At 38.0% G+C, this 15,850-nt stretch overlaps 1 protein-coding gene across 3 annotated transcripts in view; it reads left to right on the top strand.

The window, feature by feature from the left end:
* The first annotated feature begins 623 nt into the window (after positions 1-623).
* Positions 624-15,850, top strand: part of LOC129780395 (dynein axonemal heavy chain 5) — a 49,682-nt gene continuing 34,455 nt past the window's right edge. The window contains exons 1-4 of one of the 3 annotated variants that reach the window (XM_055788614.1): positions 624-899; positions 1,912-2,049; positions 2,166-2,464; positions 11,350-13,174. In XM_055788614.1, the coding sequence (XP_055644589.1) occupies positions 1,954-2,049; positions 2,166-2,464; positions 11,350-13,174 (2,220 nt within the window). In that variant the 5' untranslated portion in view covers positions 624-899; positions 1,912-1,953. Of the gene's footprint in view, positions 900-1,534; positions 2,050-2,165; positions 2,465-11,349; positions 13,175-15,850 lie in introns of all 3 variants that reach the window. The other 2 variants (XR_008743908.1, XM_055788613.1) reach the window with 2 other exon arrangements.

Genomic DNA, 15,850 nt, shown 5'->3' on the forward strand with positions numbered 1-15,850 from the left:
AAGCCAAACAGGTTTTGATTTGTTGTCATGACACCCCCTCACGATTGACTGTTACCGGTAGTTGTTGATTAAATTGTCAAATTCGAATGTTTGTACATGCGTAATGTGATCGTTGTGCAGTTCGGATTTGTATCAAACAACATTGGAATGTCAGTCTGAACAGATTTCTAATGCGCAGTTGATTTTTCTGGACATTACCTTGAGCAACATTAATAAATTGTTTGATCAATAAGTTGACACAGGCGCGTACCACTCGTTGTATCCTTATCATTTGGTAACGAGTTGTATCCTAGTATGTTATTGATTCAGCTGTCAAAGTTGTTGATCATTTACCTGGGTAATTCGGCTTTGGACCTGCGAAGTAGACACATGATCAAAAATGTTCGTACTGAGTTGATCACTGGTCGCCATGTTATGAAATGATCCGCCATGGAAATGATATAATTTGTTGAGCTCTACATCGATTTTTCACTTCTGCTCTGACTGTCGTTGACGAAAGACGAACTTTGTGTGCCTTGTTTTAAAATATCCGAATTTACAAAATTGAGGCTGGTGAGTCGGGAAAAAGGTTCTATGATTTTATATTTTGGTCATATTTACCATACAACACCCATATAGACCAGGAAGATCCGGCTGATAATCAACCGGACGAACATCCATCAGCTCAGAATGAGACTGAAGCTACTGGACCACCGGAAATAACGGTAGAAGAAGCTGCTGGTGAGTTCGACACTGAAAATAAGAATGACGACGAGCAGGACGGCGACATTGATCACGAAGAGGAACACGAACATGATCATGAACAGGAACATGAACATGAACCCACACAAGAGCATGATCATGAAACTGAAGAAGAAGAGGAACAGGAAGAGGAGATCTCCGAAGAAGATCTGCTGCAGGTTCGTAATTCAAGGTTAATTCTCTGCCTATTTACGCAATTGTTTGCGAGAAGTGTAAAAAATCACCCATATAACCCGTGTGAAGTGAAGTAATCTTTGATATAGATATACCAAAAATCCCCTGTCACATAATACCAAAAAAGTTTTTGATAAGCGCACTGTATATTTTGACACTGATTGCATAATTTAGCATTTTTCCAATACGCAAAAACATGACCTCTTGTTTATGTTTGACTTTGTTTGAGTTATATTTAGAATACATTTTGATAGATCAATAAAAATTCTTACAAACGCTGCATTTGGATATGCTAAATGCTTCCATATCGATTATATTTCTTTCAAAATAATACGGCGTTTCGTTGTTTTATGAATGGCTCTGAACATAGACTGAATGTTTGAATGCGTTTTTGCTTTTGTTTTGTTTGTTCAAAATGTAGTCTCTAATAGTGCACATTCTTAATCTCGGTTCCTCTCATAATTCTCCCTTTCAGAACGAATATTTAGAAAGAAGTTTTATCAGTGATAAACTATGAACTAGAAGAATAGTTTTTGCATGAGTTTTTTTTTTGCAACAATAGTTGAATATTTTGCATCATTTTGAATTTCATTTTTTATCGAGAAATAATTTATTTCAGCTAAAAACTACCACGGCTACAAGCATTCTTTGAGCGCATGTGAATAGCTGACGTAGTTTATTTGATAAAAAAAAACTGTCGAAACTGATCGTAAAGTGTATAACAGTGTATCATAGAAAATAAAATTTAATGGATAACACCAAAAACACTCGCTGCAGACCAAGAGACACAAACTAGTGTACACCAGGACGTAAAAATATTTTTGAACTCTTCCCTTTCTTTTTTGCATACCGTGTGCGAACATTCACAACTCCACATTTTTGATTCTTGAACAATACCATATACATTGATTTTTTGAACACGGGAACGCGGTTGTCATCCGGATTCGGTAATATACTTATCCCGTGTACATCATGACCGAATCACCCGAAACGCAGCGCCGCCGAGAAGAATGCGAGCGGAAGGCGCGTCGTGGCGAGATGGATCCTCGGCTGGAGTTCACCTTCCAGCTACTAATGGACGCCACTGGACTTCCGCGCCATCAAATCATGGATCACATCTTCGAAGGAAATATGGTCAGTACAGTTTTTATTCAGGGTGTTACGAGGCGGAATTTTAGGACATTTTTAGGACGTTAGATAGGCTTTATTTGTGGTTTACTTATAACTTGAGAATTTTGTTCTCATCACAGTTGGACGAGATCAATCAGCTATTTCTTCCAAACATGCGCAATAAGCTGATGTGGTTCTATCAGGAAGTGGACGAAGTGGAACAGCCGACCGAACGAGATCTCAATAAACCAGGTCCATCCAGGGCGGGAGCGTCGAGCTCTTCTAAAACTCCTTCGGGAGCCTCGGGGAGTGCTTTACACAAGCCGCACAAGCTGTTCATTACCGATGGGTGGAGTTGCGCCTTCACCGGTATTTGTATTTACATGTTTCGTATTAACATCCAAAAACAGTTACCCGAGGAGGGCTTCCATAAGGATTTGTGAGTATAGTGAATTGAGGTTAGGTTGACCGTCTATGATGAAAAACATTTATCTTTTTAAGAAGAAAGTGTGTTGCCCGCGAGCATTCAAAATGTAAACAATTGGCATAAATCCATAGTGATTTCAACATGTTATTTTCATACAGTTCTAGATTATCAGATAATTTTATAACAGTTTATTGTTAATAATAGATGCTGGTATCACTACTACTATCATACTAATTTATTGTCAAAGAAAAATTTATTTTCGTTTATTTATTTATGTTTCTCCCACCTTCATATTTGCAAAATTTTCACAAAAAATCATTTATCGGTTGCATGAGTGTCTCTAGATTACATCAGTTTGTAGAAATTCATATTTTGTATTCACTTGAGAGGCTTTCAGCCTCCTGGGCTGGTTCGCCTATTGAAATCCACTGTTTCTCAAGATCATTGATAAAATTGAACGATTTGGACTAGGTTGCAAGCATGGATGAGTAGATGTAACAGAATGTTATTTTCGAGCTGGGCATTTTTTCGTCTCGAGAAGGATTGGTCGAATTCGAGTGGTTTCGATTTCAATGAAACTTTGCCAAAACATTTTGGCTAGAAATGTCTAAATAAAAATAAAATGTCGGTATTTTCCTTGTCTGTTAATAACTCCTTAATGTACTATTAATTTGAATCATGTGTATCGTTCCGTAAAAAACGAAGATAGAACCTGCAAACGAGTAACAGTCATTATATTGGTCATTAATTTACCCACGCGAACTTTCATACTATTTTGTCGAATGAGCGTCATTGGTAGTTGGGAGCGAAGGTGAAAATTTCAATCAGAAGGAGTCACTAAAAATAACAACTACTGTAACGAAGGCGCATTAGGTGTCAACAGTGGGGGAAATAATGGGACAAGGGTGCACTCTTCGATAATCTAATCCTTTCGCGTGAGATTAGCACGTCTATCAATGGCAAGAGGTAAAACATATTGACACAATCAAATTTGCATAAAAATTAGTTTTTATTCGCTACCTTGAGCTTCTCGGTTTGATGAGATAGAAAATGGCGCGGAAAATTTGCTGCAAACCTGATCTAGGGGTTGACGTCTTGTGATATCATTTATGCTTTCCACTCACCCGCTTATCTCACTCTTTGGCTATGGAATTCGGGCCGCGAGATTCGCTTGATTTGCAAACCATTTGAAACGTGATACTTGATATCTGACGGTCGATGACAGCGGTCAAATTGGACAGCACAAGCAAGTGGGTTGGAGTTTTCCATAAACTCCAGAATAGTTTGCAATGTTTATCGTGTTGATTGGAATTCGCAGCATGTGTCCGCCTTGGGATTGGCTATGTCCCTCTTGCGCAATAGCACGCCAGAACCACCTGATTCCGATCATATATATCCAGTCCGTTCGTCATCCTCGATATCGGTTATTTTAATTTCTGTGAGATGAAATAATTTCGATATTACTCGAATCGGAGTGAGAACAGATATTAGATCACGATTGTGGTATAGTATTATTGCTTATATGAAAATTTGTTGAGTGAAAAATGAAATGAACGTTTGAATTTGACGCATCTGGTATTTTTTTAGTGTTGACATTTCTTGATTCCTCGAAGTCAGCATACACAATTATTTACGTGACCAATATTATTTTGCCTTTGAAAATGGAACTCGAAAAAGTGTGTTCTGAACACGTGCTTTGGTGGTACTTTGATTAAAAAAGTGTTACAGAAGTTCATGAATTATTAGGAGACGATTATGGTGATTATACTCCATCGTATAAAATATGTAAAGAGTGGTTTGGATATAGGATTTGGTTACTTAAGATTACAGATACATATCTAGATATTCAAATGAAAGATGAGAAAAGGGCCTGGGCCGGGTAAGGGAGTAAAAAGTGCTCCCAAACCAAATCACTAGTTGTATGGTAAATATTGTATAGGATATAAAATAAGAATTTTTGACGGTTCGTTCGAACCCCTATGTGGTTTAACATAGGATCTATAGTCAAAAACTTACTTTTTCGTTTATTTCACGCCATCCTCAAAAGCTTCCAAATAAGAATTTGAAATAATACTAAATGTGCATTTTACTACGGTGTATCAAGAAAAATTATCAAAAAAAAAAATCATCAAAAATTGAAGTACTAAAAAAAATATTGAAATTTTGAAAAAAATGTTTTGTGATTTAGAGATTCAGTACTACTCTAATTCATATTTAAATGTGTTCCTACGGCTTTTCTAGATATGTGTGATTTTTTTCAGATTTTTTTTAGTGTTGCGCGGCTCAAAATTTTTTTTTATATTTCATAAGGGTCTGGCTGGGTAAAGGAGTAAAAATTCCCCCAAACCAAATCACCAGCTGTATGGAAAATATTGTATAATGTACTAAATAAAACATCTTGGCAGTAGTACCATATATTGAGTTCTTATATGGTATACCATAGGCTCTATGGTGAAAAATGCACCTTTTCGTTTTTCCCACACCATTCTCAATAGCTTTAAGACAAAAATATGGAAAAAAATTCTGAAAGTACATCTTACTAACGTGTATCGATCAAAATTTTCAAACAATTTTTTCATCAAAAAATCAAATACTAAAAAAATTTTCATAAATTTTTAGTTTAATTTTAAATTAAATTTGATTTTTTTTTTTAGATTCAGTACTACTCTAGTTTGTATTCAAGTTTCTTCCTACGTCTATTTTAGGTATATGTGATTTTTTTCAGAATTTTTTGAGTGTTTTTCGCGGTACAAAGCTATGCAAAGGTTTTTTTTTCTCGTATCTTAAAATATATGAGATTTTCTTTACATTGGATTTAGATGGTTTACCAAATTCATAGGAGCCAGCAGTACGATAGAGCTCTGTGAGAAAAAAAAAGTTCTTGTGGAAAGATCATTTGGATTAATGAGAAGAACACTTGAAAAAATCCGAATTATTTTTATTTTTTCATTTCAATCTTACAATTGAAAACCACGAATACAATAAAACAATAGATTTCAAGAAAATAAAAATAATAATGCACACGATAAAGATAAATATTTTTGTGTCTCGCAATGCTCTTAAAAATTCAGGAAAAATTACGCCACATGTAGAAAAAAAGACACATACGAACGCATTTAAATAAAAATTAGAGCAGAAGTGGGTCTCAAAGTTATATTTTTTATTCGAAATTTCGAAATGCCAGAACATATATAAATTTTTTTTGGACTGCGTATTTCATTTTTTTTAATATTAGATTTTTTGATGAAAAAATAGTTTGAAGATATATATCGATACACCTTAGTAAGAAGTACTTTCAGTATTTTTTCATATTTTTGTCTCAAAGCTATTGAGAACGGCGTTAAAAAAACGAAAAAGTGCATTTTTCACCATAGATTCTATGGTGTACCATATAAGGACTCAAATATATGGTACTACTGCCAAAATGTTTTATTTAGTACCCTATACAATATTTTTCATACAGCTGGTGATTTGGTTTGGGTGCACTTTTTATTCCCTTATCCAGCCAGTCCCTTTGGAAACATAAAATATTTTTCGTATCGCGCAACACTGAAAAAAAACACACATGTCTAGAAAAGCCGTGGGAACACATTTGAATATGAATTAGAGTAGTACTAAATCTCTAAATCACAATTTTTTTTTCTAAATTTCAATATTTTTTTTAGTACTTCAATTTTTGATGAATTTTGTTTTTAATAATTTTTCTTGATACACCGTGGTAAGATGCACATTCAGTTTTTTTTTCAAATTTTTATCTCGAAGGTTTTAAGCATGGCTTGAAATAAAACAAAAATTACGTTTTTCACTATAAATCCTATGTGAAACCACATAGGGGTTCAAATAAACCGCCAAAATTTCTTATTTAATATCCTATACAATATTTGCCATACAGCTGGTGATTTGGTTTGGGGGCACTTTTTACTCCCTTACCCGGCCAGGCCCTTTAGCATAAAAAATATAAAATTCTAAAATTGTAAAATTTGTAAAAAAATAAAAAAAATATATAAGTATAAAATATATTAAAATAAAAATATATTTATGTGGATTATTTAAGTTAGTGGAATAATGGGTACAATTTTTGAAGTAAACTTAATAGTTTGTGTTTTTGGTATTGTTTTTATTAACTTTCTCGCAAAAATGCGTGATAAACATAATTATTTTCATCTACCAAATTAAAGTTCTCTAATCGCTCTATAATTCGTTCTTAAACACCAAACTGTTATTTATCTTGCTTCCGCTGTAATTTTATTTCGAACACGTCAAAAACATGTAAACACACAGAAATTTTACAGTGTGTTCTTATCTTTTCTTTTCAATGAAAGCTGGATCTTTCTCAGTTGCGCACTCTTTGAATTAGAGAACAATAATTGGATCAAGATTGTGGCATAGTATTAGTTTAAGACAAATAAATGGACTCAACAAAAGTTCAATAACTCTGGCATAATTGAGATTCGACCATATGAATAGAAAAATTGCTCAATTTCTCAATTTTTCCGTCATCTAAAATAATATTTGACTCACTTTTCGCACAGGTCAATTTTTTTTCTTTTTTGAAGCACTGAAAACATAAAATTTTTCGTCGATTTTATATGAAAAAGCTCACTGGAAATACGGCGTTCTACTACACGTGAAGGTTTAGCGGAAGTACTAGAAATTATTAGCAAAATTGTTGAGTCAGGGCAGTGGCGTAGCGTGACCGGGTGATACCCGGGGCGGGTTACTAGAGTGTCATCCCTCCATAATACTGGGTTTTTGTTTTCGAATGAAAAATCAAACTTATTTAAACAAGAAACGTATTTATTATAGGATTAGATAGGACGAACAAGAAATCACAAAGTCTTCACGCGTTGGTCACTGGAACCGACAGTTACAAAACAAAAATGTAAATAAAATATGGTTTATATATGGATGTCGAAATATGACTCAAATCAATTTCATGGAATATCTAGCAAAAATTGCCTTTCCGAAACTTCATAGTTGCCAAATCGATTTTTTCAGTTCGCTGTCAGATATTCATAAAATATGTCGAGCTTGAATTGCTCTAAAATGTTCGTCTTTTTCGTTAGACGATTTTGACGGTTCTTGTTATTCCCGATGAAAATGGCCAACAGCGAAGAAAATTATAGTGCATTGAGCTTAATAATAACATTACTCAGAGATGGTCCTTTGGTTTGCAAAATATTCTACGTTAGATTTACTTCATGTAGTACAACGCATCAGAAGTACAGATAACACAGAAGTATGAAATCATAAAATTCTGGTAGGAGGGACCGTGCACATGATCCAGCATTTGAGACGCAGAATAGTCCAGTGGCTGTGATCAGCCCATAAATTGGTTTAACAGCACTATAATGAGCACTCCATCGAGTTTACGACAATCTTTCAACAACACACCTGTGAAGCTCAGAAACATTTCTCAGCGATCAGTTAAAACTGCGAAAAACGAGTAAACAGATTAAACAGTTCGAAAAATGTCACATACTGTTGATTCTTAGCAAAATGATGTTGTACTCATAAGCCCAAAGAGTTGTCTACAAACCCTATGGACATGGCTTTTTTATTTTGCTTTCTCAACAAAACACAAACTCTTTCATTTGATCCTAAAACGGTTTGGGATCTCTTTTTGATGTTCGACACTCAAACCATCTAGACAACCTTATTCAATCCTAGTCTCCGAAATGTCTTTTCCGTGATATAAAAATTCATCACGGGAACACCTAGTTAACTGTCCAAATGTGTGCGAAATCATATTTTACCCCTTGGGTGCATTCACAAGCCACCGATTTTGCATGTCCGTTCATCACGGCAGCAAAAATGAAACTGACAGAGAAACTGAAACAGCCGACGCATTGAGATGTCGCAAACAAACTGGGAGCGTCGTCTACAACCGTGCATCGAGCTAAAACCCGATCTGGACTGTCAACTCATGTGAAGGTAGTGATTCCAAATTGCGACGATTAACAAAACAAAATGGCCTAAATACGATCCCGGATGCTGTACATGACGATGCTGATGAAGTTCGATTACGTGGTGAGGTACGACGAAACTTATGTCGAGACTCCACATAGCTTTCTGGGTAGGAGTTCTATACGACAACCGAAAATTGTAAGGTGATTTTCTCGCATACTGTTTAAGTTCGCTAAGAAATATCTGGTTTGGCTTTATGTATCAGTGACTTGAAAAGCGACATTTTCATAGCAAATGGGGACTCTCTCATTATCTTAAAGCTCCCCCCAAACGAGAAATTTTTGACAATCTTCAAGCGGAACTTGAAGGAGACCTATAAAACTGTTGTAAGAGAGAATCAGTGTAAGGAGAACTGAAGTTCTGCGGAAAAAAATGAACGTATTTGTATGACTTTATAAGTTGAACAACAGTTTACAATAAATTCTGTCAAATTTAGGGAAATTGATTCGATTGATTCGCAACAGTGGAACCGACTTTGTTTTACAACAGCTTGATGTTTTTCGAAATCAGACCTTAATGATGGCCTTATTGCATCCAATTTTGTGTTGCATACAACATTCACGGGAACCAAGCTGAAACGAGGTCTCAGGCGAATTAAATTTCCTATCTGATGGTAGTCACAAACGGCGCACGCCTTTTGCCACATGAGCGGATCGCTTGCCAAATCATGTATTTTTTGGCAAACTTTGAAAGTTTCTGCTTCCTTACTTCTCCCGGAACATGGGCGGGTGCTGAGCGGTGAAGAACAGTAGCCTCGAAAGCTGCCTCCCTCGCTTCTCTCTTCTCTGGAATGGAGAGGGGGTTCCATAAAAGTAATACACATATTCCAACCAAACATGACAATTAAAAATTTTCGGAAAACTCTGAAGGAAAATGGGAAAATACGAAAAATTAAATTCGCATGTGTTCTACAATTACATATTAACAAGCGTTATTAGTTCATTTGATGTTTGCGGTAACGAAATTGATCTTCGTTCGAAGGTGGAAGTGGACAACATAAAAATGTGGTAAAACGCACTTCTATATCGTCTTCTATCTATATAAACGAAAATGGATCGCCGAATGTGTTGATAAGAGAAAAACTCGAGGAAGGATTCTTCCAATTAGGGCTGTCTTCATTCTATCATATTTTCTGTACCAATTAGGGATTTTTAACCAGTTTCACCGTTACCGGTTTTACCGGTAATACCGAGTCATTTTCCGTTTCCGAATTACCGGTAATTTTACAATCAATAACCGGTAATTTCGGTATTTTTTATCTTTATACCATAAATAATATTTGCCTTTATGCCGCTTCGTAATATTATTCGAGAATCAAATAAGATCGATAAAATGCAACTGGCAGTAATGCGCCGATTCTACGATCTCCGAGCTTCAGTTCAAAAATCGCTACCCGGTCCGAAAACGAGTCCCAGGATTAGCTTCAGCGACGAACAGCGTCACGGATTGAAGTGATCAAACAGATATTTTAAGTTGTTCTTGACTTGATCAAATTTGACCATGATGATATTGATTCAGTAGCTGGACAACACTGGACGATGCGAAACCTGCAGAACAATTGAGCATCAAGGAAAAACGATACTCTTCGATGTTCTTCGTACTGTATGCCCATCATAATTGGACTCTGAACGGGCGTTTTTCCTTTTCTGGAAACTTTGTTAATGAGATCCGATCTGATCCGAGACGACAAATTTCACATTCTCTGTGCCCTTAACAGTGACGTCGAGTGATGCTTTCGCACTCGGGCCGGAAGAGTTGAATTGCACCCAAACTCCCACTAGAAAAGGAATCAATCGTATTTAACCCATTTCTTCATATAAATTCGGTTCATTCTGCACCCCTAAAATCGTGTACCCGGGTCCACCCCTCCCCCGACCCCCTCTCTCCCTCAGTCGACGCCACTAGTCCTTAACACGTTAAGCCCCGTGTCAGTCCCTATGGACTGACGTTGAGCTTTTCGTTAGAAAAACGTTGACTACTGGGACTGATAGTTACCCAATAAGAATATATAATAAAAACTTGTTTTTTTTCGGATGTTTTACGATATGTGACTACTTTCTAGTCGATTTTCTGATTATTCTCTTTTTATACAATTTATCTCTTTATTTTTATCTCTGAGAGCGAAGACCGACACTGATATTGTGCGATACTGGGGCACTAATGCGGGAACTAATGCGATTAGGGCACTAATGCGGGATGAATGTAAAGCGTAGCAAGAAAAATTCGGAGCTCAACGTGTTAAGTATTACTTTAACCAGCAAAAACTTGCAAAATGTTTTTTTTGTAAACTTATCTTTATAAATAAAAGCCGTTTTTTTCAAGAAAATGGTTTATTTTAAAGTATGTTTTCACCGGTAATTTACCGGTTTTACCGGTAAGGAAATTTTCATTACCGAATAACCGGTTATTGAAATTTTGGCACGGTAATGCAATCCCCAGTACCAATCATTTATTCCATGTAACGGAGGAACATGTTATTTGCAAGTGTATGAAATATCTTGCACGAGAATTGTGTCTCAAAATAATCTGATACTATAATGTAGAGTTTTGGTAGAAGGACTGAAATTTTATAAAATAATTTCAAAGGGTAGATTAGAAGATCAATCAATGAACAGTTCTGCGATTGGACCCATGAACGCGGATGTGATAACGAAAAATAAATTTTTAGGCGGGACGAAGTTAGCCAGGTCAGCTAGTATCATATAACGATGGATATTATTTTCAATGACAAGTTCTTTCAATAATTTATTAAAATCAAGCATTTCACTCTTAAACAATTTTATATATATTTTATGAAGGATTTTACTAGTATAATTTGCCGCCAATTGTTTGCATTTTGAATGATTACGAAGCTATATTAGTTTGATCATTAGAAAAATTCTAAATATGTGTTGTTTTACCCTTATCTTTCTCGGTTCCTATCTCGTCAGATACTGTGGCTATATAGACGCAAATCGTGTTGGTCTGGTGACTTCCATAGAGCGAATTGTGGAGTATGTATTTATGCAAGCACTGGCTTATCCCAACATCGAATCCGAAGATGAGGAGATGAGTTGCAATCTGGTGAAATCGCAGCTACTGCCTGGATTGCGCTCATTCTGCAGCGCCCTGCGCGTTTGCGAGCAAGTTTGCAATCATTTTAACGTGTTTGATGATGGGAAGACAATTGTCTGCCGCGTTGATACGCTGGCGGAAGTCCGTGAGCTATCCAAGAGCGCTTCGGTGTGCGCCGAGCTGGAGGAGCGAGTCAACAACTGGATCAAGGGTATCGCTAAGATTTTGATGGAAAGTGAACAACTCCGGCGGGAGAATGATTCGAGCGGACCACAGGATGAACTGGAATATTGGAAGCGCCGCGGAGCTCAATTTTCTCAGTTGCTGTCGCACCTGCAGGAACGTGAAGTCCAGTGGACGTTGTACTGCTTATCGCAGTCGGGCTCAAAAGTGTTGAAGCAATGGAAAGAGACCGATAAGAAGATTACATTTTGCTACAATGAAGCGCGCGATAACTCCAAATTTATCCAAGCCATGGAAGCTTGTTGCCACTCACTTTATCTGGACGATCCAGTAAACATGAAGGAGTCAATTGTGAGCCTCCTCCAAACCGTTCGGTTGATATACAGTGTGTCACAATTCTACAACACTTCTGAGCGCACGTCCACGCTGATGGTAAAAATTACCAACCAGATGATTGAAACCTGTAAATCTTACATTACATGTAGAGGCAAAGAAACGATCTGGACTCAGGATCGGGACCTAGTTCGCACTAAACTCACCAACTGCTTGAAACTAAATCACATCTATAGAGAAACCTATCACGCCGTTAAGTCGCAGCCGTTCCTTCCAGATCAAATACCCTTTGCCTTCTCTGAGAACTACGTATTCGGAAAGTTTGATACATTTTGCGACCGTTTGTCCAAGATTATTTCCATGTTTAGCTTGATTGATGACTACAACCATTTGTTCGAGAGACGTTTAGAGGGTCTCCTCCTGGGTGAATCTCTTGAGGATGCCATGAACACTTTCGACGAAGCACGTGTTGAAATCATAATGAAAAAATACGATTATCTCGATCAGCGAAATCTGGACTTCAATCACGACTTTCAGGTGTTTATGCAAAAAACCGACACTCTGAAGGAGACTATCGCATCGATGATTGAACACAACTTCGACAGCGTTTGGGAAACGCCACAAGGAATCCGTTTCTTGGTCCGCTTCGAAAAGGTCAGTGAAAAGATACCCCTCAGCACGATGGACGAGAAGTATCAGCGGGTTTCCAAGTACTGTGAGAAGGAGATCGATCGCATTTTGAAGCTCTTTCGTAAGCAGCGTGATGACCCACCGCTCCCACGTAATTTCCCACCGATAGCGGGACGCATAAAGTGGTGTCGTTCGCTGGGATACCACCTGAATGAGCTTGTAACTACCGTTACTACGCATCCCGTACTTGCATCGCTACCGTCAACGAAAGATATCGAAAATCGATACAATTCAGCGAAGGTAATTCTGGCGGAGTACGAGCAGGAGATGACACATATCTGGCTCAGCCAAGACGTGGGTGTGGCGGACGCCTGTCTAGTGCAGCCGATTCTGGCGTTGCAGGGCGATCGATTGGTAGTTAATTTGCACCCCACGATTCCGTTGCTCATTCGGGAGAGTAAGTGTATGGCGAAAATGAAAATTGATCTACCGATTGTAGCCGCTACGTTGCTCTGCAAACAGAGCCATTTCGGGACGATTCAGGACTCGCTCAATGTAAGTATTACTGAAATTGATACAACGTATGCATTGAAAAATGGACTAATTTCGGATGGCGATGAAGAAAAAACTTCAATAGATAATTCAATGGAACAAATTTTCCCTAAATCCTACGTTTATTGAGCCTTTTTTAAAAATGCTGCGACACCCCGATATATTAGCCATGGTCGATGAAAAGGTGCATATCGGCATGTTCTTCAGCTCTTTTGTGGCCTTGCTGAATAGGTGAATAGTAGAGATTCGCCCAAAAATTTCTATCGGTCGCAGCTTGGGGACATTGCGAGGGTTGTCGGTTTTTGGTATAACGTTTGCCTTTAGCCGGTCCATCCTCTCCTGTGATCTATTGGCATAATGGAACGAGGCCAGGTCCGATGAAAAAATCACATCCTTCTTCGAGTGATACTTCTTAATTTTTTCTTTTTAAATATATATTTTTGTTAAGGCTCATATTTTTGTTAAGGCCACAATAATGGTCGCAGTGGTACAATGCTCCTACAGAAGAAGAAGGCTCATATAGCGTTAGCCTGACGGGGCCGGGAGTTCAATATTTCGACAATATTTATTATTAACTATGTTAGTAATATGTAACCGATCGGTTGGCTTGACGTTAGTATTACAATTTACTGTCATAATTGGGATATTGTAGTCTCCAACACTCTGTACGTGTGCCCGACACGGGATGGGATGACCATTAATCAGCAACGCCCTCTAGTCTGTACCCCATATCTAGCGTGGTGGTATCTCTTGACTTCAGGAATCCAGGGTAGAATGGTCACTGGCCGGCACAATCTTCAGCTCCTATCGAGTTGTCATGAGCGGTACAACCCTCAGCTCGTGGTGAATGATCAGTGGCCTGCACAACCTTCGACCCGTGTCGTTTGTACCTATAAAGAATATGTGTATATATTGCCACGACTCGATGTCGTGGTAGCCATCGCCACAATCACAAAGATTGCTCGCTGCGAGCCCAATGCGATAAAGATTTGCGTTTAGGTTGTAGTGATAGAACATAAGCCGAGATATCACGCGAATGAAAACACGACCTACATTTAATTCCTTGAACCATGCACTCGTCGAGACCTTAGGGATAATCGAGTGTAACAAACGACCGAACTCATCTTCACTCCACATGCGCTACCAACTTACGAGTGTGTGATGACGAGGAATGTGGAAAGATTCATTATAAGCAATTTGCCTTTCGAAAAGTGTGCCTTCTGAAGCGCCTACCTTAGCTAGCGAGTCCGCTTTCTCTTTCCCGGAATCGAGCAATGGGAGGTAACCCATGCTAAGGTAATCTTGAATAATTTTTCGACCAAAACACTCAATAGTTGTCTTATTCTTGTTAGGAAATAAGATGAGTGTTTATCAACTTTCATTGATCGGATTGCCTCTATTGAGCTGAGACTGTCTGAAAAAATAAAATAATAATCGATGTTTCAATGATCCCTAGTGCGTAGTATATCGCACCCATTCCAGCGACATACACGGAACAAGGATCTCTGAGTTTGGAGGAGGCACTGGAGTTTTCATTGAAGATGCCGAAGTCAGTGGACCCATTTATGAATGAACCGTCTGTGACGAACATTCTATCAGATCTAACTTTACGATATTTTGGGGAAAAATCGGCGGAACTATATCGGAGAGTAGATGATCTGGGAATCCATGGACTTTTTGACGCATGGACAGATCAATATTGGATGAATAGCTAAAGTACCGGAGCAAACTTGGTTGGTGATGTCCGGAGAAGGGTGCACTTCATGGGTAAGGTACTCATGGAATACAGACATAAACCTTGCCTGAGGAGTTAGTTGGAGGAGATTTTCGAAGTTATCAATCGCCAATGGATTCATGATCTAGCAATGGATGAAAAAACTGTAAGATAGTTCTGAGAACCGAAGAGTAAGCGGGGGTACTCCTGCCAAAACTTCGAGACTTTTCGTATGTGTCGAGCGCAAACACCCCATGGCTATACGCAAACAGCAATATTGTATCCTCTCCAGCTTGAGAATATGAAACCTGGCAGCTGATTAGAAGCAAAAACTACCATATTCTAACACCGATAATATCGTTGTTTTGTACAGCTTAATGTGGTCTTCTGGATGGGCACCCCACCATGTTCTGGTTATTGTTTGAAGAAAATTGATTCTTTGCTAGCATCTCTGTTTCAAATACGCTATGTGTATTCCGGAGGTACATTTAGAGTCAAAATATACTCCAAGGTATTTGAAAAACATAGAGTGCTTAATCGTTTCGCCGGATAATTGAAGCTGAAATCGGGCAGGTTCATGCTTCCTAGAAAAAATGACCATTTCGGGTTTCTCCGTAGAGAATTCGATACCCAGCTTGAGATGTTCACATGGGCACAGATTGTTCAGGGTATCTTGCAATGACTTTTGTAGGACGACGGGATTAGTACCAGTGATGGAAATAACTCCATCGTTTGCAAGTTGTTTCAGCGTGCAGTCTCTAGTTAGACATTCATCCATATCATTGACGTAAAAACTATACAAGAGGGGGTTTAGACAGGAGCCCTGCGGTAAGTCCATAATACTGTAACTCGAAGATTTCGAGATGCTATGAGAGAAAATCATGTGCTTCTCTGACAATAAATTGTATAGGAAATTATTCAGAATTGGTGAAAGTTCACGATCATGAAGCTTCTTTGAGAGAATT

This window comes from Toxorhynchites rutilus, chromosome 3 (assembly GCF_029784135.1).
Source record: "Toxorhynchites rutilus septentrionalis strain SRP chromosome 3, ASM2978413v1, whole genome shotgun sequence".
NCBI classification, from domain to species: domain Eukaryota; kingdom Metazoa; phylum Arthropoda; class Insecta; order Diptera; family Culicidae; genus Toxorhynchites; species Toxorhynchites rutilus.